A 21,631-nucleotide genomic window follows, 5' to 3' on the forward strand; every position below is an offset into this window, starting at 1 on the left:
CCATACCACCGTAGAAATACATTTTATCTAAATTCTTTTCGTTAAATAGGTACTCCAAAAAATAACTGTCAATACAAAGCTACATTTGATTTAATAATGTCATAATTGTTAGAAATATTAGTCCAGATTAATGTTAAATTTGTCTACGCTGCGTAGATAACGGCTTTGTAATAAAAATCCTGGAAAAGCTCACTGTATATTATAGTAGACACCGATCAGAGCAGTAATTTCAAAGGGTTTTCTTAACCTAGACACGATTATAAACGCACGTACCTACTACAAACGGACAATACAAATACTTTGTAACTTAATTTGTGTTTATTTATGTGAAGAAAGGATCGTAAAACAAATTTATGGGGCTAATGTGGTTGGTAATAGAAGCATGATCAAGTATTCCAAATACTTGAAAGCACAGCAGTTGGAATAATCGGCGTGTAATATATCGCTGATTAAATGCCAAAGGAAAAAAATTAAACTTTTTATTCCAAAAATGGTATCTAAATCGTCAACATTTTCACATTCGAAAAAGACACCAATGATAGTAAATGATTTGGACATTTCTTACGCTAGAATCATGGGTGTCTTTTTCAAATATGAAAATGTTGACGAATTAGAAACCATTTTTGGAATAAAGAGTTTAAGTATTTTTTTTGCGTTGTAAACCCTTTGCCATTTAACCAGCGATATGTATGACGAGATGCATGAATATGGAAGAGGCGGAGATTTATGTGCAAAGACAGATTGGCGTGACGTTCTTTTCTCTGTGCCTACCCCTGCGGAGAAGTAGCATGATGGTTAGTTAGTTTTTTTTTTAATATTATTTTTTGACATCTCATCAAAGATGAAGAAGAATATGGAAGTCTGGGCATTTACGGGGCTGACGAACGTCATAGGCTGGTTCAAGTGATCACTTTACACACGTGTAAATGCCCAGACGTCCATATTCTTCTTCATCTTTGATGAGATGTCAAAAAACCGTATACGGTGTTTGAAAACGATGCGGAATGCATCGAAACACGTGTCACAATAGATTTTAAGAAATAGTGGTATTTACTAAGTAAAACTTAAATTAAAAATGGATAGATTTTACCACAAAGTGACTGCCGGAGCAAATTTTTTTTTTGGATTTAAAAAAAATACATAGCTGTTATTTTTAGCTAATCATTGGAATAAGATCGCAGTAAAGAATATCCAATTATGAAACCGGCAACTATTTTTTTCATTATTTTTAAAACTTTTTGTTATATTTATAAATGATACTTACTATATCATATAGAAACATGACCAGTGCCTACTATGCCTTATCCTTACCCAACCCTACTGCCTACCTTGATTAAAAACTCTGCACGCCACTGTGTATAGAAGTCATTTCGCTCACTCCTTTCAAGAACGTCATAAATCAAAAATCGTCAATTTTCAGTTATGCATGTTTTCGAAATGCCCAGAAAATGTACTATATCCCAGTAAAAGAGGCATATTTTCAACTTAATATTTACCCACTATAGGGCAGAAAGTGTTGTTTTTGCATTTTGAAGAAAAGGTATTGTTTAATTATTATTTTTAAATATACTAAATATTTTTGAAATGGAGAAAAAAACCTTCAGGTTTTACCAAAAAAGATCTGTTGCACAGTAAAAAGTTCAATAATTGGCTTGATATTTATTTTTAATACATTGTATTATATATTTGAACTTTAAAAACGTTCTCCTGAAAAATCAAGCTTTTTTATTTTATTTATGACGTTCTTGAAAGGAGTGAGCGATTTGAGGTAAAGACTGTTTTAACTCTTAAGACCTAAAAACGTTCAAAAAAATATCGCATGTTGCCCATTAAAATTCCTTTGTAAAATTCGTGATTATTAGCGTTTTTCTTAATGTATGGGGCGTTGTTATTATACCTGTTTTATGATGTACAAATTCCTAAAAGTACCTGTTCGGTATTTGTAGAATGTCAGGTATTTTGGTATGTTCGGAATGTCTGACACTGGTCAGGTTGTATCTGGTCCTAGTGTCCCGGTGGTGGACCCATTTTTAAACGTTTCTTAGTATATTACTTGAAACCCATAAAATGCAGAAAATGTGTTTGAATGAGCATCACATACCCTTGAATTTTTTTCCCCCGTCCCGTTTTTGTCCCGTGGTTAGTGTCGCGGACTCTTGAGTTAGAGTTTCTAGGTTCGAATCCACGCTACCACAAATTGATACCTATTTATAATAATGAGCCGCTTAAGTTCACAGAAATAATACAAAATTGAAGTATTTTTGTTAATAGTAAAAACACAAATAATAAAAAATATAAAAAATAAAATATTTTGTTCCTCTGTCGGTTATTAGTTCGAGCTGTGTGTTTTTTTTAAATATATTAAATACATTTTTCTGAAAGTGCGCAAACTGATACAATGTCACGGTCATAAAAGGTCTATCGAATATGGCAAAGCGTAATAATTACCTCTTGCGGTTGATTAGTTGCTGCAGAAAGATCTCCTTTTATGGAATGAATTTCACTACTCTTGTGCTGCAAAAAGCGATCACCACCAACTCGGTCCTTATACGGCGTGGAGCTGTAGTTGCGAAGTACCTATTCGATTCCACATGCTCTGGCGAGAATTATTATTCACTTCATTCAGAACACTATCGGCTATCATTGACTGATCTCGAGTATTATTAACAGAGGTGTCCCCTGACATTGCGGTGCCCCTTCGAGGGCCTTAGGCGCTTAGACTCTATTTTGCGAATGGCCTAAAACGTTTGGCAAAAGATAATAAATTTTGATTATCTTCTGCCAATAAAAGACATATTGTGATGACGTCTCATCACCTTCACTAATAGAGATTTGTCAAATTTACAAACTAATCATCAAAAAAACATTACACGGTATACCAAGATCTTTATGTCCTAATGCCTCATCAATTTTTGCCAACTGCATACCTTCTTTTGCACATTATGCTTTCTGCTTAAATATTTTTTTTTATTTTTTTAAATGGGCATACCTACACTAAATGAGGGACATTTTGTGATGACATCTCATTACATTTACAAATACAGTTTTGTCTAGTAAAAAAACGTTACACGGTGTACCAAGATCCTTATGTCCTATTGCCTCATCAACTTTTGTCAACTGCATACCTTCTCTTGCACATGCTGTTTCCAATTTAAATCTTTCTATTTAAAAATTGGACATACCCACACTCAATGAGGGACATCTTCTGATGACGTCTCATCACATTCACAATTAGTTTTGTTTAGAGTTTTGTCTAATCAAAAAACGTTACACAGTGTACCAAAGTCAGTTGGAGGTGCTTGGAGACAAATGCAGGCAGTTTGGTAGTTTGGTCTAGTTGTCTAGTTGTCTCTAGCCAGCCGCGGGCAGAATGCGCTCGGTACTCCTTATCGAGGACACTAGGTGATCAGGCGACTCCACACACTGGATCGAGCGACTCGCGAGCCCTCGGTAGCACATCGACTATACTAACGCACCGATTTGAGGGCCGTCTAGGGCTAGGGCTTATTGCGTACTGCAAAAAGTCATTCGAGTATTCTAATAATGTAATAATAATAATATTATAATAATTTGGATAATTTGTATAGCGCCATTTTCGTAAAATACTACCTCAAGGGAGCTTATAAAGACTTAACGTAAAGATGTAATGAATACTACGGTGGAACCTCGGGGTACGAACTTGATTCACTGTTGAAAATCCTATACAATAAGTGCCACAAACAACAGCGTTATTTAAATCGATCGATTTATAATAGTATTTTATAATTAAAACCTGAAAAAGGAATGTCTAAAATACATATTTTTTAAATCAATTTCATCTTTAAGGGACTCCTGCTATGAAAGATTCGCAATGCTTATAATTTTGTTTCGCTAAGAACTTATCGTTTTAGCCATGTTATAATTGAAGCGGCACTGTAGAAGAGCCCGGGGCTCTGCCCCCACCCGGCGCCCCCCCTGCGCGGGAACTAGAGCGGCTCTCGGGCCGCGTCACTTCAGCCCTTTATCTCGCGACAGCCTAATCACAAATCGCTAATCACGTCACTCGTTGCATCTCAATATGTGCAGTGCACCCGACCATTTCGTTACTGTGTCTTGACATTTTATTCACTTATCTCTAGAGACCTGTGTGATTTTTAAGCGGTGTTAAGTTTTGAAGAAAAGCGGTGTGATTTTCCAAAAGTTTACTTTAGTTGGTGGTGAAATCAAAGTAATTTTGCGGTATTGGTTTATTTAGTGTTTACTTTCTGGAGCTATATTCCGTCTAAGTAAAATAAAACCATTTTACGATGTTACTTTTTAAATTTTATATTTGTTCGTTAATGGAGACTAGTTGACGCAAAGTAAAAGTTAAATTGTGCGCTTCTTTTACAATCTATGCTATTTGCAGGTCATAAGTAGGTTTTTTGACCGGGAATTATATTTTACTATACAAAAAGTGTTCGTAGCGCTTATAAAGCATATTCAAAAGTGTGAAAGCGCGGGAAAAAATGCTAAATATTATATATGATAGACTTATTCATATCACAGTTTATATAACAAACACACACTCGGGCATTTGTATTGTATATCCATGTAAGCCTAATGAGCGGTTACACTGATATCCTCGTACGTTATACATAAGTTTTAATATCAAATAATGCTGATGTATTTAAAACTGTAGCACTTTCCAAAACATCATACCATATATGGTTATGTGGGTTTCCAATAACCTCCCCTGTCACCTATCACGTCTTTCAAGATAAACACTCTGTAGAATGGATAATATTATATTGGATATACACGCGTTATGAATCAAAATATTATAAAGAAGAAAAAATGCTTAATTAAATTATCTACTACCTTCGCTTTTTTTAAGATTCTTGAGATTTTTTAAACATTTTTAAGACATAGAATGTTATTGCACCCAATGCACAACTCCCCTATTTTTTAATCAATATTTTATATATGGTACATATTTTATTATTTTATAATGATTAAAGAAAACACAAAGCACAATAATTAATAATTTTTTAATTATTAATTATTTCATAATAGTCGATAGCCCTTCTGCTGGCTACATATACTCGTATCCATACGAAGAAGTATGTATTCATGAATTATTATTAATTCGTATTGTTTTTTATTATACCGGAAAGATACGCTTTCCACATCCTAACAGTGGTGGGGCGAATACTCGCAGCAGTGTGAATGTGCGGAAAACAAATATAATATTGTAAATTTATTCATTGTGAAGTGGTGACCAGTGCGTATGTCCATTTAGTCAAAATAACCGACTCGCAGTACTTAAAATGCTGAAGTCACTCATACCGCCACTCATACCGCCATCTCACACTATGACGCAGTCCAGGAGGTACGTAAGCGAATTTATTTTATTACATTTTAAACTTATTATCACCTAAGCGTAATTATTTACATATCGCTCACTCCTTTCAACAACGTCATATATCAAAAATCGTCAATTTTCAGTTCACTCAGAAGAATGTGCGACAAAACGATGTATGATAGGCGTAAAAAAAACACCCGCCTGAAATATGTTACTAACGTAAAATTACTATGACATTATGAAATGTAAAAACTAATGAACGATGAATTTCGACATTGGAAAATGGCACCACTAAAAGTGTTTTTAGCGACGAATCACATTATCATCTTAGGGTGGTGACTGACCGGAGCATTCCCCCGTAACGTAACGTCGTAACATCGCTCGCGGGGAGCATCAGCGAGCATCCGAAACTATGGATGGAGCGCTCGGCTCGCTGTACTGACTGCCTGAATGCTCGCATCGTAACGTGTTACGTTACGACGAAATGGCTCCGGTCAGTCTTCACCCTTAAAGGCTACGTTTAACGACAGAACTGTAATGATTGTAACATTATTATAACTAACTATCCACGACGAAACAATCAAAATCAGTTACACATTTTCATTTCAAATCCAGTTCACAGTTTGGAGTGCGCTATCGGCGACATGAACTATAACCCTTGATGCGGTTCGATGTACGAGAACGCATTTTCAAAAAATAATGTATAATATGAACATACGAGTACTTGTACAAATATGATTATTTATATTTTTTATTCAACGACCATTTTTGCTAACCATGACCTCTAGTGGTGCGGCTATTGGTGCAACTGTGTGAACTTACTTACATATGTACATGGTACATAGGCACACATACAGGTACCTACGTATACAGAGTGTTTAGTTTTTGATGACTTTTATGTGAACACTTTGGAATATTAGTATAAATTAAAGACGTGTCTCAAATCAATATGAAACGTGTATCCTTCTTCCCTCTTTATGAAAGAAGATGGAATTCTGAGCATCGCAGGACTAACGACCTGGCATTTGGCTCGCTTAAGCGATCACTTTATACACTTGGGTAACGTTCACCATTCTGCCCATTATTGAACATTAAATATTGCATCAATTTTTGAAACCTGTATAAATATGCAATGGTCTTCCGCATAGCGAGTGTTTTTGCCTAGAATTTTCACTCATGAATTACATGAAATTATAGTAACTTTACACATTAAGAGTAAATCCACTCACGAGTAGGCATAGGCTATGAAACTTAAAAATTTGAAGCCTGAATAGGGTCATGATAACCGGTGTTGCATAAGCCGTAGCTAGATTTCAGAGTCACTTGGACGTTGGGTAATTTAAAAAAAATCCTTCCGCATACCGGTAAGGTTTTCGATACATTCGTGAAGTATGGCCGATCGTTACGCCATCAGTTGAGGGATTTGTGAATCTTTCATAAAAAAGGTACCAATGAGTGCTCAGACACCTTCAAAATTGACATCTCATCCGTAGGGTGAATAATCCAGTGTGGCCGATATAATTAATAATATTAAAATTGTTATTAATTATAGAGTCTAAAGTACGTCGATGCTTCTCTTTCAATCTCATATCTGCAAACGTTGCTACTTTTATTTATTGAGATTGTTCTTGCTATCTAGTGGTGGAAACTGACCGGAGCATTACGTCGCTCGCGGCGAGCATTCGAAACTATGGATGGAGCGCTCGGCTCGCTGTACTGACTTTACGAATGCTCGCATCGTAACGTGTTACGACGAAATGGCTCCGGTCAGTCCCCACCATAATGCATCTAATGGTATTTAGGTACATGCCAGTCGATAAATTATGATATATCAAACACTCCTTATTATTCATCCTTCACTTTGTGTAATACCACTTTTAAAAAAACACTACTTCGTGATTATCGGTTTCGGAATAATCATTCCATCATCAGGTCAAATGTAGATTAAATTGAAATTGTTACTTATTACTTATAACCCTTATCCGCACCCAATGGTGCATAGGGCACTGCATCGAATTGACGCAGTGTTATCTTGATCATTACTTACATGAAGGCAAGGTGATCACTCTTGCGCTTCAGGAACCAGTCCAGGGTAATATTAAATAATTGCTACGGTCTGACATTTATACAAAAACTATTTATTTATTTATGAATGATAAGGAGGAGAGTGTTAAATTAACATACCACAAAAAAAACATTTTTAATATACAAAATATATAATGTATCACTCTAAACATTTATTAATAATAAAAAAAAACACTTGTATTAAATGTAGGCTACCTGTTTTATTCTTCTCTTTTTTTTCAAAAAGAAGAATCTAAACAGCGTCATTATTCAAAGTTTCTACTTACATTTTTGTTTTTTTTTGACAAAACATACGCACTTTCTTGGAAAGAAAGCCCCTTTTGATTTTTTTACTGTTTCTCCGCGTATTTTTACCGCAAAAATCTCTCAAACTACCATTTAAATAAATACCAAAAACACCCTGTATTCGATATGATTCTTATGCTTTTTGTACCCCGACCGCATAATATTACTCCCTACCTACATAATATACCGTACAAACTATTCAATGCAAATTGATGATTGCTTTGATACGAAATTATTTAGTTTTATCGAACTTCGCTAGTGTATCTAGAGCGTTCAGCCTGATGGGCGAAGTGTCGGAAAAGTGCGCAAGTAAATAATATTTATAATTTATATTTGAAGCACTAACTTTGTGATTTTCCATTTTATAATCAAAATATAACTTTGTTTTTAAATCACTATAAATATTTATTTGTCCGCCTCCGTAGTGTAATGGTCAGCACGCTCGGCTACCGTTCTGTAGGTCCCGGGTTCGATTCCCAAGGGGGGTAAAATAAATATAAGTGATTTTTACACTGTAATATTTATTCAATATTACCATGGACTGGTACCTGAAGCGGAGGGCTGATCATCCTTCCTTCATGTGTAAACGATCAAGATAACACTGCGTTTATATGACACAGTGCCCTATGCACCATTGGGGTGAGGGTAAGGGTTTTATTATTATATAAATATTTATAGTGATTTTAAAACATAGTTATATTTTAATTATAAATAATATTTGTATATTATTTTACATTTTTACTATAACGCTCCAATCTCGATTTTTTGTCAAGGGGGGATAATCGATAACCCGCAACATAATTTTCATTAAATCCAGGTAACATTTAACGTAATTGATTCTTCGTTTAAAACACCGTTTTTTGTTGTTGAAAAAATAATACATTTTTCAAATGAAGATATGGTTTTAAAAGGTACGGAGTTTAAATGATGAAATATATTTTTTCAATATATGTTCTGAAAAAAAATCAAGTTCCGATACATCTCGCGTACTGAATTGCATATTTGAGTGTACACCCTTAAGTTTCGTTTTTGAGTTGTAATTAGTAATTAAAATAAGGACAAACAAAAATATTGACATCGTAATAGTTGAAAAACATGAGAATCTGTCTTGGAATTTTAAAATTATAGAAAAATTATAATGATCAAAACCGTATATTAGATAAATCTATCTAGAATGGCTTTGCGCATTTTAAAAATCGGAATCACTTAATGAAAACTGGGGGTATCGAAAAAATGGCTTCACAGAGACTGTGTCGTGGGAAGACGTCGGGTATCGTGGGAGCATGAAATTAAAAGAAATGTATGGTAAAACGGAAAAAAAACTAAGCATTTAAACTCTCGCTAAAGTATTGCAGTTGAGTCATGTGCAATACATTTAACCCTTCGACGCACGGCAATTAATTCACCTGAGCTATGGTCCCTAAATTATCTTCGGACATAAATCTCAAATTAAAAAAAAAACACCATTTATGTTTTACTTTTCTTTTTCATATATAAGAAACTAAGTATCCAAAAAACATTTTTAATAATAAGTAGGCAGTAATATCCGCCTCCATAGTGTATTGGTTAGCACATTTGGCTACCATGCTTAGGGTCCCGGGTTTGATAACCGGGAAGGTCAAAATATATTGATTGCTCATCCTGGAATGGTATCGGAGGCGAAGGACTGTTCACATTGCCTTCATATGTAATAAATGATCAAATTAACATTGCGTCAATTTGATACAGTGCCCTATGCATCATTGATCGTGCATGAGGGTCAGTAATAGAAGTAATCAGTAATTTATAAACTTATCATATTTTTTAAATTATATTTTCATATGGTGTACGAAGTGCGTGGAAGTTTTTGGTAAGGGAAGGGTAATTAACTATGAGTAATTCAATATTTTAGAATTTAGTACATAAACCCTGATGATGACAAGGTTCTTGTCGAAACCAGTTGGATAAAGTGTACCAATAAAAAGTGATTAAAACAAAGTTGTTTTATTTTATAAAGTTTATAAAATGTGCCACAAAGTATCTTCGAAAAACATTCAACAAGTGTTAATTTTCCTTTAGAATCGACCACCAGGTAAAAATTTATTTAAATTCCAGTTCCTCATCGTGACGTTGCAATATGAATAATAAGGAAAACAGTTTTTCCGTCGGTTTTTACTTTTTTTTTAAACATTTACTTAGTATAAAACATATCCTAAAAATTCACAATTCTTCCTTATACCGACCCATTTTAATGTAACTTCGAAGAAGACGCGACATGCATTTGTCGAGTGATTAGCAAATTAGGATGTTAGTTCCTGACTTCCTTTTGGACTTAATTTTATCCTTCTACGTATTGCGTGTATGGAACTATTATTTTTTGACATCTCAACAAAGATGAAGAAGAATATGGAAGTCCGTGCATTTACGGGACTTACGACCATCATATACTGGTTTAAGTGATCACTTTGCACATGTGTAGCATTCACCAATTCCACCCATGATTGACAAGCACACTACTCAAATTCTTGAAACTTCTGTGCACCTATGTGGTTCCATTTTGAATCATAGTGCTTGAATCACTAGAATTTCACTAGAGACATCTATGGGTGAGATAAAAGAAGCTTTTTTATTGAGCAGAAACTCTTTCATTTTTATGTGAGGTCCGAATCCAGGATTATAATCACATACATGAGAAACGCTAGAAAATATCCTTTTCATATTATTATTTTAGCTTATAATTTGACCAGTTGAGTGTGTCCCAACATTTTGAGTGTATCCAAATACTTGTTAACAAATCTGGATTATCTCCAATTATAGGAATTATTTTTTATATTTCAATATGAAAAGTAACTCTTATAATTGGAGATAATAAGATATTGTGTCGGGTTGTGGTCCCGTGTTTAGTGTCGCGGACTCTTAAGTCAGAGTTTCTCGGTTCGAATCCACTCTACCACAATTTGATACATATTTCTAATAATGAGCCGCTTAGGCTCACAGAAATAGTATGAAATTGAAATATTTGTGTGAATAATAAAAACACAAATGTTTCTCTTTTAAAAAATTAATAATAATAATCCAGATTTGTTAACAAGTATTTGGACACACTCAAAATGTTGCATGAAATTAATTACATCGCGTCATGTCAGCGTATAGAATAGAATAATCGATTGCAAAGCGAGAAGTTGCTGTCGTTTATAAATTTAGACCATGCATGTTACCCGAACCTACTCGTACACCCCGGCACACGATGTGTGGGCTTGACTGACCCACCCTTGTTTTTCCAGTGGGGGGTTAAATCCGTCTAACCCCGACTGACCCCTATTTTACGACGACTGTGTATTTTCATCATGGTCTCCATTTGTAACTCACAAGTGGATATCGCTCACTCCTTTCAAGAACGCCATAAATCAAAAATCGTCAATTTTCAGTTGTACATGTTTTTGGAATGCCCAGAAAATGTACTATATCCCAGCAAAAGCGGCATATTTTTAACTTAATATTTACCCGCTACAGGGCAGAAAGTGTTGTTTTTGCATTTTGAAGAAAATGTATTGTTTAATTATATTTTTAAATATACTAAATTTTTTTCAAATGGAGATAAAACCTTCAGGTTTTACCTAAAAAGATCTGTTGCACAGTAAAAAGTTCAGTAAGTGGCTTGATATTTATTTTTAATACATTGTATTATATTTTTAAACTTTAAAAACGTTCTCCTGAAAAGTCAAGTTTTTTTATTTATGACGTTCTTGAAAGGAGTGAGCGATATGTCACCTCTATTTAATTATTCATTTAGGGTACTGTCGCATCGATCGCCGACTTATTGGAAGAATTAAGTATCTTTAACAAACAATAAAGATTGTTTACTTATTTGATTTAGGATTTTTTACGTAGTGTGGGGAAGTTTTTTGTTAGAGTTTTTTAATGTTTTAGAATTTAATAAACCCTGATGATGACAAGGTTCCTGTCGCAACCGGTAGGTTAAATTGTATTAGTGAAAAGTGTTTAAAACAAAGTTGTTTAATTTTAGAAAGTTTACTTATTTGTTCCTATATATCAGTATTTCTCAAAGTGATCGATAACGCCCTCCTGTGGGCGTTCTAAAGACTTTTACAGGGCATAATAAACCCAAAGAGACAGATAGAAGTGCTAAGAAGTAAGATATTTGTTTTTATTCCTTCCCCCTTTCTCTGATGGGACATTCTGGCGATTTTATTTTAGTTTTAACACGAACTTTTGGCAATGTAACAAATTCGATACACGATGCACCGAAGGTTTTGTGATTTAAGTATCATCTTCGTTTTGTTGTGTCACTCAACGCTGAAGGTTGGCGATCATCACGGCGAATGGATTCTAGTATTATTATGTAAAAAATAAAGCATAAAAACTTTCTTTAAAATTAAAATTATTCTTGTCTAGCGTGTGTTATATATGATATCGTTAGTGTAGTAATTAGGAAAATGGTTCACGCGTGACGAACTTGGACGATCAAACAATTCACTATCTACATCTTTCACCCGTTTCAAGAAAACAACTTTTACTTTTTTTAGCGATTATAACATAATCGGATATTGCAGAAAATATGTAGAACGAATAAGTGACATAACTAAAATATTGAGACATTTATTAGCAAAAATATGGCGCTAAAAATGTCTTCAAAAGAGCGAAATTAAATATATACTTATATGTGGCTCACTAAAAAACGTATTCACGAATCCTGTTAAATTTTTAACGAAAAGAGATGATGCCTTTCCTCTCCCCTGTATTCTGGTCTCAAGTAAGTTACTGGCACTTAAGACCCATGTGTCAAAAAACCCATACCGAATGCAGCTCATTTTGTTATGTTTCACGAGATTTCCAATAATAATTTATATCCGTGCTTACTTGTGTAATATTTCGTTGATTGCCTCTGGTATATTTGCTTTTTTATTGATCTATTTAAGATTTACACCTATTTATGCACGGCTAAACTAATATTTGATTGAAGTTAATGTATCCGTCAAAAGAGGAGGTTATGACTGTCTATATCGTATGAAATAAACATTTCAAGTTACAAATATTCGATGAAAAAATATCATTCAATTATCTCAATACATGAAACATTAACAGCCATCAGGCAAAACTTGGAAAATGACAGTTATTAGCTGTTGGCATCAAGTAACTATGAAATGACAGGAAGAGGCGTTTGAAATAATTTGTTGATGTTAAACCTGCACCGTTATTGTTTCTGTAAGCTTGTTGTGTTCTCATCTAATTGATGAAAAACATTCAAACAATTTGTATTGCACTGTATTTCACTTATTCTAATATGTTTTTCATTGTTTGTGAACCATAAACAAATAAAATAAAATAAACATAGATTTAAAGGCTGTTTTACGAATCGATCATTGGCACATGTATGAAAATCGTCGCTTTGAACTCGAAAAAATTCAAACGAATTTGTATAAAGTTATAACCAAGTTTCGTCCGCCTTATTTAGCTAACTTACTTACATATAGAAACATGAATCGCATCTTTAGACTCTTATTTTTTGTTTTGTTTTTTGGCACTATAAAAAAGCAATCACAATAACGTCTATTACGGCAGTTTAGACAAACAACGATTTTTCCATAAAAGTTATGTGTAAAAAACGCGGGCAAAGTGCGCCTGTTTTCAAATGCGAATCATAGGTTAACGGTGAAGTCACCTGCCGACTGGGGGAACTATGGGCCATCCAACAAACTAAATTGCTAACACTATCAATATTGAGGTGATAAATCCCATTACCGTCATATTTCCTTCAAAATTACTAACTAATTATCTACAGAATAAAACTCTAAAAAAGCTTTTTCGATATTTTTTATATACACCTGTGATCATAAAATATGATCAGGCATTTGACACTGCTTAATATCTGTATGTTTTAGCTCATTAAATTCTAGATTATGGATAAGTACTCTATTAATAGAATTATGTGCTCAATAAATAATTTTCGTGTTAAATAATACTTAGCCAAATATATATTTTTTAAGAAAAGAGAAATATTTGTGTGTTTTATTATTAACAAAAATACTTCAATTTCATAATATATCTGTGATCCTAAGCGGCTCATTATTAGAAATAGGTATCAAATTGTGGTAGAGTGGGTTCGAACCGAGAAACTCTGACTGAAGAGTCCGCGACACTAACCACGGGACCACAACCCGACTATACTGTGCTATTAGCTACTCTCAGGAGTTGGTAAAAATGTAAACCTACAACTACACTAATATTTTGTTACTCAAATTGTACATTCTTATTTATAATTATAACCGTGAACATATAAATATAGAAGACCTCATTTTTATACATTTGAGTAGAGACACGGTGATATTTTGAGGGTTCAGATTTTGGTTATCATATACTGGATTTACTCAGTTTTTCATATTCAGATTTTTATTGATATCTCAACGTAGATGAAGAGCACTGTTAAGAAAAAAATGGACAGTTTATGTTTGATATTTTTTAAATGATATTATGAGAGATTTCTTGGTATGTGAAATAATTCAGAAAAAATAATCTCACATCTATTTTATAAATGGTTTACGCTTAGTAACTGATTTCAACCACAGATATCGCTGAAGAATTTTTACTAGAAAAACACAAAAAGTTTTCAATTGAAGCGTATACTCAATTTTCTGAAATTTAAGCAATGTTGGTGTCAGTCATGGGTATATGGTTAATGTTGCACAGTCTATAAAGTTATAACGATGTATGAATGCTACAGTGTATAAACTTAAACGAGCTGATAATAGATCGTTATCCCTGAAAATGCTCAGAATTTCATATTTCTATAGACTTTGTCCATCACAATAGTCTTTGTCCATATTGAAATATCAATGAAAATGTTGTAAAATGAGTGTTTGATGTTCCCGGTTGAGGCTTAAATAAATAAAAATTAAATTAAATAAAAATGCACATTGGCGGTGTATAAATATACGTGGGATGCTAATAGGCGACATTACCTCAAATTTTACGTGAACAAGTGTTTTAGGTACCTCCGTGTCATATCAACCGTCATCAGCATCAATCGGCTCCAGTCTCGGTTCACGCGACAGTTCCAGTGATGGTTGTCCGGTAGTAGCTATTCTGAACTATTCTGTACTCTCTCACTATAAATCTCTCTATTTGGAATTAAGTCAAACTAATCTCCAACCTGAAGTGTGCAATTCGCGAGTGTCCTATACTAATGGTCTTTTTTCAAGACTTCGTGAAATTTGTGTTACATCTTGTTGTCACCGAACACTGCATTGTTTTTATATAATTCATCCGTGGACTATTTTTAACCTTGTGTGAGTTTATCTGTATCATTTTCCTAACGGTAATGTTACCTTTGCATAATACATGCTAAAAATGGGCATTTTAAACAAATACAGAAGAATCGTGAATATTTCATGAGAAAATTTACTCAAAATTATTTAAAAACCAAAACAAAAAAAGACAATCATGTAAAAATTATGGCTTTTAAATACTAGTTCTCTATTGAAATTTTAACAAGAATAATTTATGTATATTTTGTATCTAATTGGGTAAATATATCATCATAAATTAATACATGCGGTTAGTGATCAAGTCAACAGCACGTCGATGTTATGATGCATAAGTGCCTTGTGCATCAATTGGGTGGGATAGCTGTTTTTTCCTGCTCTCGTATTTTGCATTTCATATAAGCAAGTAATATAATATATATATCGAAACTATTGCATTTTTGGAAACTAATGTTTTTTGTAATAAAAACGCCAAAACTTCATTAATTAGTCAGTCAAAAATTTCATGTCAAGTGGTTCATTCCTTGATGTTCTACAGATATAAAAATATATGTTTCTCATTTAAGTTTGTCAAATATATCTATAGTGAAAAGTTATGTTATCAGAAATTGATTAATCAAATGTTGAAGTGTTTTTCGGTTGGTTTTATCTTGATCTAAGGATCTTTCTAAGAGGAAATTTTTTGATAGTCTTAAGGAGTCTCTTTCTATTAAAATAGTAAATTGAACCTACTGGATGAACTAGAAGTATGCTTCATCATTACGAGTAGGTATTTAAGCAAACATATTGTTGAATATTTTTTATTGAATTCGTCAATCAAGTATCGACCTATCGTTCAAAACCCGGGCTTATTTTCCTTCTTTGAATCAATCTCAAACTTCGCCTAATCGCGGAAAAGTTATTTTGGATCGAAAATATTTGAGGTTCGGTGGAATGTTTGCTCGCAGGCGCATGCTTGCCTGCGTAGTAAACCTATTTCCTTCGTTCGACAGTCGACGATAAACCTATATGATTATAATTTATAGTTGGAGGAAAATATTTTTTGCTTCATTAGTGAATTTTATACTAAATATAAGCAAAAATATTTTATGTGGACTGAAGTTAATGAGAATTCGCGATATTAAAAATAATTGATTCTGATTGGCGAATTTGAGAATCGATCTCACTGCGTTTTTGCATAGGCTTCGCGATAATCTAAAACGGCTTTATAAATTAATACAAGTCCCATTCAGCTTGTGTGGGCAGATGAATAGTGCAAAATATAATGACAAGCCATACACGAGTGTTAACTATAAAGACTTCAATAATAATAGAAATATCCAGAATTGTAAAAAAGCCCCGCAGAGCCTCATACAAGTATTCAACTAGTATTATGAGTTCATCGTAAAACTCACGTTTCCCAAACACGATTTTGTAATAGTCACTATCATCCGATCTTTTTTTTATATAAAAATATTTGTGCTACAAATATTTAACTGGTTACGTACCTATACATACTCGTACCTACATAGGTTCATTGTATAGGCTGTCCACTTACACTGCATAGCGCATTGAACGTGGTTTTTTAAATAATGATTTATCTTTTCGGAAAATATTCCTCCTAACCCCTCGACCGCACCCAATGGTGCATCTTCTTTTTTCTTCTCCTTTCTTCTTCTTTCTTCTTCTTTAGCCTACGGTCCTCCAGTCCTGGATATAGGCCTCTTGCGTATCCCTCCATTTTAGCCAATTTCTACTCCCCACAGCGGCTATGTCGTCGGACCATCTTTGAGGTCTTGGTGCATAGAGCACTGTATCGCATCGATTTAGTGTTATCTTAATCGTTAATTGCGTCCAGACAACGTGATCAGATGTAATATTAAATAAATATTCGATTTAAAAAATCTCTTTTCTTTATTTAAATCCATCGAACCCAGGACCCCCAGCACGAAATCTAAGCGCACTAACCACTGCACTGCGGGGCAGACCTACTTAGGCATGTGTTACCGAAACAAAAAACAGTTATTTACGAAATTTAAATGACGTTTCCAATAATATACGTTTTGTTACGTAACAGTTAAATTTTATTGTAATTTACAAATGCATTAAAATACCACTCATTAAATTATTGAAATGAATAGAATTATGTATGTATGTACTTATAAAAATAATATCGTCATCATTTTCTTTGTAATTATGATTTTATTACCGTATGCATGTATGTACATATGTGTATATTTTATCCATGTTTTGTCAATACCTGTTACTCCAAAATTATCTACGTTTTATGTCTTTTAATATATGTTTTTATAAAATTTTCGAAAACGCATCAACTTACTATATACACATCATTTATCCTAATGTGCTAACAGTCTGTTGAAATATTCTAATTATATCATACACAATCAATTGTGTGTAGAGTATTATTATATTTATTTATTATTATTGTAAAACTTTCAATAAAAAATATTTATACTAACAGTACAATTGTACATTTTGCAGAAAATAATTAAACAAATTAGGTGTTGTACATAATCCATTACCGTTTTTCATTTTCTTGGTGGATCTGAATTTTGGATAACAGAAATAAAACACCCCTATAGCTTTTTCCATTATTATTTTATTTAGCCAACGACTGGGTTTCCTCGTTACAACATCATCGGACAATCTGATGATGTCAATAACGATGAAACCCGATCGGTTGCCAAATAAAAGTGGAGAAATCTAGTTAGTTGTATTTTTATTTATTACCAGCTGTAGCCAGCTACGCGTTGTTGTATCTGGTTAAATGGAAAAGAAAGAAAAGAAAAAACATTTCTAATATATTTAATTTCACAATGATTGTGAATATACATTGTTTAAACAGTTGTCAAGAAGCACGCTTTCCGTCATCAGCAATCTTTAGTATTACGTGTTTACAGTTACGTTTAACAGATGGCGCTGCCATTGCGGTCAAAGCCTATATTATTTTTTAACAATGTTTTTACCTGACACATAACAAAACGCGCGCTTATTCTAATGTAACGTTGTGTCAAAAATTAAAAGTGATCGGTGTATAACTTTAGAAAATTTAAGATTCTGAACAAACTTTTTTATTTACCATTGTATATGTAATTTAGTAACCAGCATGTTTTTATTTTTTATTTTATGTAAATGCTATCCCATCCCCGCCACTTAATAGTAAGTACATCTTCCTCTAACTAAAGAAAAATATAAACTCGTAGAAATATTTTCGTAAATTTATGTTTTATTCCGCCTCCGCCTCCGTAGTGTAATGGTCAGCACGCCCGGCTACCGTTCTGGGGAATCCCGGGTTCGATTCCCAGGGGGGGTCAAATAAATATAAGTGATTTTTCACTGCAGTATTTATTCAATATCACCCTGGACTGGTACCTGAAGCGGAGGGCTGATCACCTTTCCTTCATGTGTAATCGATCAAGATAACTCTGCGTTTATATGACGCAGTGCCCTATGCACCATTGAGTTACGGATAAGGGCTTTATTATTATTTATGTTTTATTATTTGTACATTTAGATTCTAGATCAGGCATGGGGAACCTTTTTCAAAAATTTCAAAAGGCCACATTCACTTATCTGATTCAACATAAGGCCGCAGTAAAGAAAACTTCGACACCCCCACTATAAAAGAAATATTTTAATTATATCACAATATAAATTGTTAAAAAAATGCAAATAAAAAAATATGGAAAAAAGGCCTATTTACAAAAATTGGCATCAGTCAAAAGGCCGCACTAGAATATCCAAAAGGCCGCAGGTTCCCCATGCCTGTTCTAGATGGTTATTTAGCATTCTCTTATTCAATGTCATCATTTTTATGACTGTGTTGTTAACAAAATGCATATTAACCTTTGTGTTGACCTGTAATAAAATTGTATACACCTTTGCTTCATGTTGACGGTGAGTTGCGTTGTTTTCCTCATATGAATTATTGTCTTGCAGGCGAACGCGCTCACTGAATGCGCCCTCGCCGATACAGCAGTTCGGACCATGTGGGAGGATTATGAAAAATTCGGCCATGGTCATGTGAGTATTCAATCATTTTACTTTTACGATACAATTGCCACTCGAACCCGGAAAGCTGCCTCATATGCGCTTGGTTTTCTGAGATTCTGGAAGCTTCACGCGTCCAAAAATGGTCTATTTAGGTGGAGACATTGATTCCTTACCGATCCAATATCATTTTTTTTCTAATATTGATAATTGGACTTTTGTTCTCGCGGTGTCGGCTCTTGTTTCTGTGCCGTATGAAGACTCTACGACCCATTGCAGGCCTAACACTTTGCGACAGAGTTAGAAACTCTGAAATAAGAAAAATCTGCGATGTTGAAGATGTTGTGTGATGGGGAAGAGAAAGAAGACGTTTCTGGAGAAATCATGTGGGAAGAGCGAGTTCGGATCGAGTGGTGAGGATAGCGGCGGACAGCAGCATAAGCGGGATCAGACCCCCAGGAAGACCACTTAAACGATGGAGGGATAGCTGGTCTTCCACCTCCCAGGAGCGGACCAGAGAATGACAGGACTTAGTCCTAAAAAAAGAAAAAGAAGAAAATAATTGGAAAATTTGATTGCTTGATTTTCTAAGATTATGGAAGTTCCACATGTCAAAAATTATCTATGTGGGTGGAGACATTGATTCCTTAGCAATCCAATATCAATTTTTTTTAAATATTGATAACTGGAAAACAATCAGCTTATTCGAATGGTGAATGATGCCTCAATTACTTATGATTGGATCCATAAATCACTGATGTAATGCTAAAAGTTATTAAGTAAATCAAAATCACTTTATTATGTAAATAAATATCACTAAAAGTACTGAATCATTCATAGGGACTTTGGATTATTTTAAAACATTTTATGTATGAGATAAGATATATTTTTGATAAGCACAGAAGTATATACGATACAAGTTTTATTTCTCTATCTGCAAGTGTGCGAGAATGATACTTCCAGTAAGTTTGATGACTGTTTTTTTTACTTTATAAGATATTCTCTAATCAACGTCTGTCAAAAATGCTCCTTCGATATATTTACTTATCTTCACTGTGTAAACTCGGTGTTATTCCTACTTTCGTATGCACTCTTCAATATTATGAATGATGAACAAAAATATTTGTATTATGACTTCGAGAAGTTTGCGGTAAGAAAGTGCTTTGTGTTGTTTTTTTTTTGTTACTCATTTGTTACTTTTATTCATTTCCAGAAGATCCTATTTGAATCATTAATGTGTAAAAATTTTTCACCATGTATGAATGAAAAAAAAATACATCTGTTTCCGTTTTCATATAGTTTAAACAAAAAATATTTCAAATAAACATTGTAGGCTTTTATATAATTTAAACAGGGGTTTTTTTAACCGAAAAGGTCTCAGAACTCACTGCATGTCAAGCTTTTTACTAAAAAAATATATATTCAAATATGACTTAAATATTTATTACAAGACCATATTTATTATTTTAATGAATTTTATAAATTTGTATTGTAATTACGTAAGCAAAAATGTTTGTCTAATTGATATTAAAAATGAATAAAAAAAAACATCCGTGATAAAAGGTGCTGGAACGCCATTCCAACGATTTACGTGGAAAATAAACCCTGAATATATATAGATATACACTTGGGCCTCGTATAACACGGTTTTATATATCATGGTTTCAGAAAAATAAATAAATAAAATAATATGTTTGATTTGTAGATTAATCATATTATTTTATTCCATCATCATGGCTTGAATATTGGAGGATCGTTCGTTGAACGAAGAAGAATTAATCGAAATTTTGAATGAACCTACCACAATTAATGACCCAGAATGTAGTTGCAGGCGTGGTAGCTACATGTTTCACATAACTAAATTTCGAAAAAGAGAAAAACATATATAATTATAATAAGTGATGACGATGATGAATGAATGCTACATTATATTTATTTATTTATACATGGCTTTTTACATCAATAAACTTCATATGAATATATTAAAAAGAAGAAAAAAGAGAAGACTATACAAAAAAAGAATAATAAAAAAGACTATACAAATATCCATATATAAAATGCATGATTACGATTAAGAGAAATTATATTATATGTGTGTATAATTAAAGTTTTTTTTAAAATAAATATGTAAACTTATATATTTTTTATTGAAAAATTAAGTACATATTCATATAAACCATATAATTTTTTTTTTGGAACGCATACCATAATTTTGTATGAACTTCAAACCTTGAAAAACACGGGTTTTAGTAGAACCATATAACTGTGTTATACGAGGCCCGAGTGTATATACTATAAACGACTCTTTTTAGTTATTGTTAGCTTAAATGCTCTTTTAAAACTTACGAAATTTGTATGATATTTTATTTTATTTTAATTTTAAAAAGTCAGTTGCTTTTCTGTTCCTGGTACTGAGTATGGATTTTCAATCATATCTTTACATGTGGTTGGTGTTATTTGTCAGGCAAATCCAGGACCCGGCTTCCCAGCGCCTGACGTGGTACAAGCCTCCGCTCACCGTGCTGGTCATAAAGAAGGTTCGCGATGTCTCTGTCCTGGCTCCCTTTGTACAGCTCGTGCACTGGCTCATTCAGGTACCTGATTATTTACCAACCAATCGTGTCAGTCAAACCTAGCCTAACCTAACCAATCAAGTAGGTATCTTTAAAGTCTTAAATGTTTCACC

General features: G+C 33.4%; 1 protein-coding gene across 15 annotated transcripts in view; it reads left to right on the top strand.

The window, feature by feature from the left end:
• The window catches only part of LOC148304239 (NAD kinase-like), a 40,665-nt gene that overhangs the window by 11,806 nt on the left and 7,228 nt on the right, over positions 1-21,631 (top strand). For 11 of the 15 annotated variants that reach the window (XR_015838360.1, XM_088268557.1, XM_088268562.1 and 8 more), the window contains 2 exons: positions 18,895-18,978; positions 21,410-21,539. Coding sequence is in view for 14 of the 15 variants with exons in the window: in XM_088268562.1 (XP_088124688.1) it covers positions 18,895-18,978; positions 21,410-21,539 (214 nt within the window). In the remaining variant the exon portion in view is untranslated. The other 4 variants (XM_088268565.1, XM_088268563.1, XM_088268568.1 and 1 more) reach the window with 4 other exon arrangements.

Source organism: Brachycentrus maculatus, unplaced genomic scaffold (genome assembly GCF_059751285.1).
Source record: "Brachycentrus maculatus isolate JH-2025_06_01 unplaced genomic scaffold, ASM5975128v1 h1tg000326l, whole genome shotgun sequence".
Taxonomy (NCBI): Eukaryota; Metazoa; Arthropoda; class Insecta; order Trichoptera; family Brachycentridae; genus Brachycentrus; species Brachycentrus maculatus.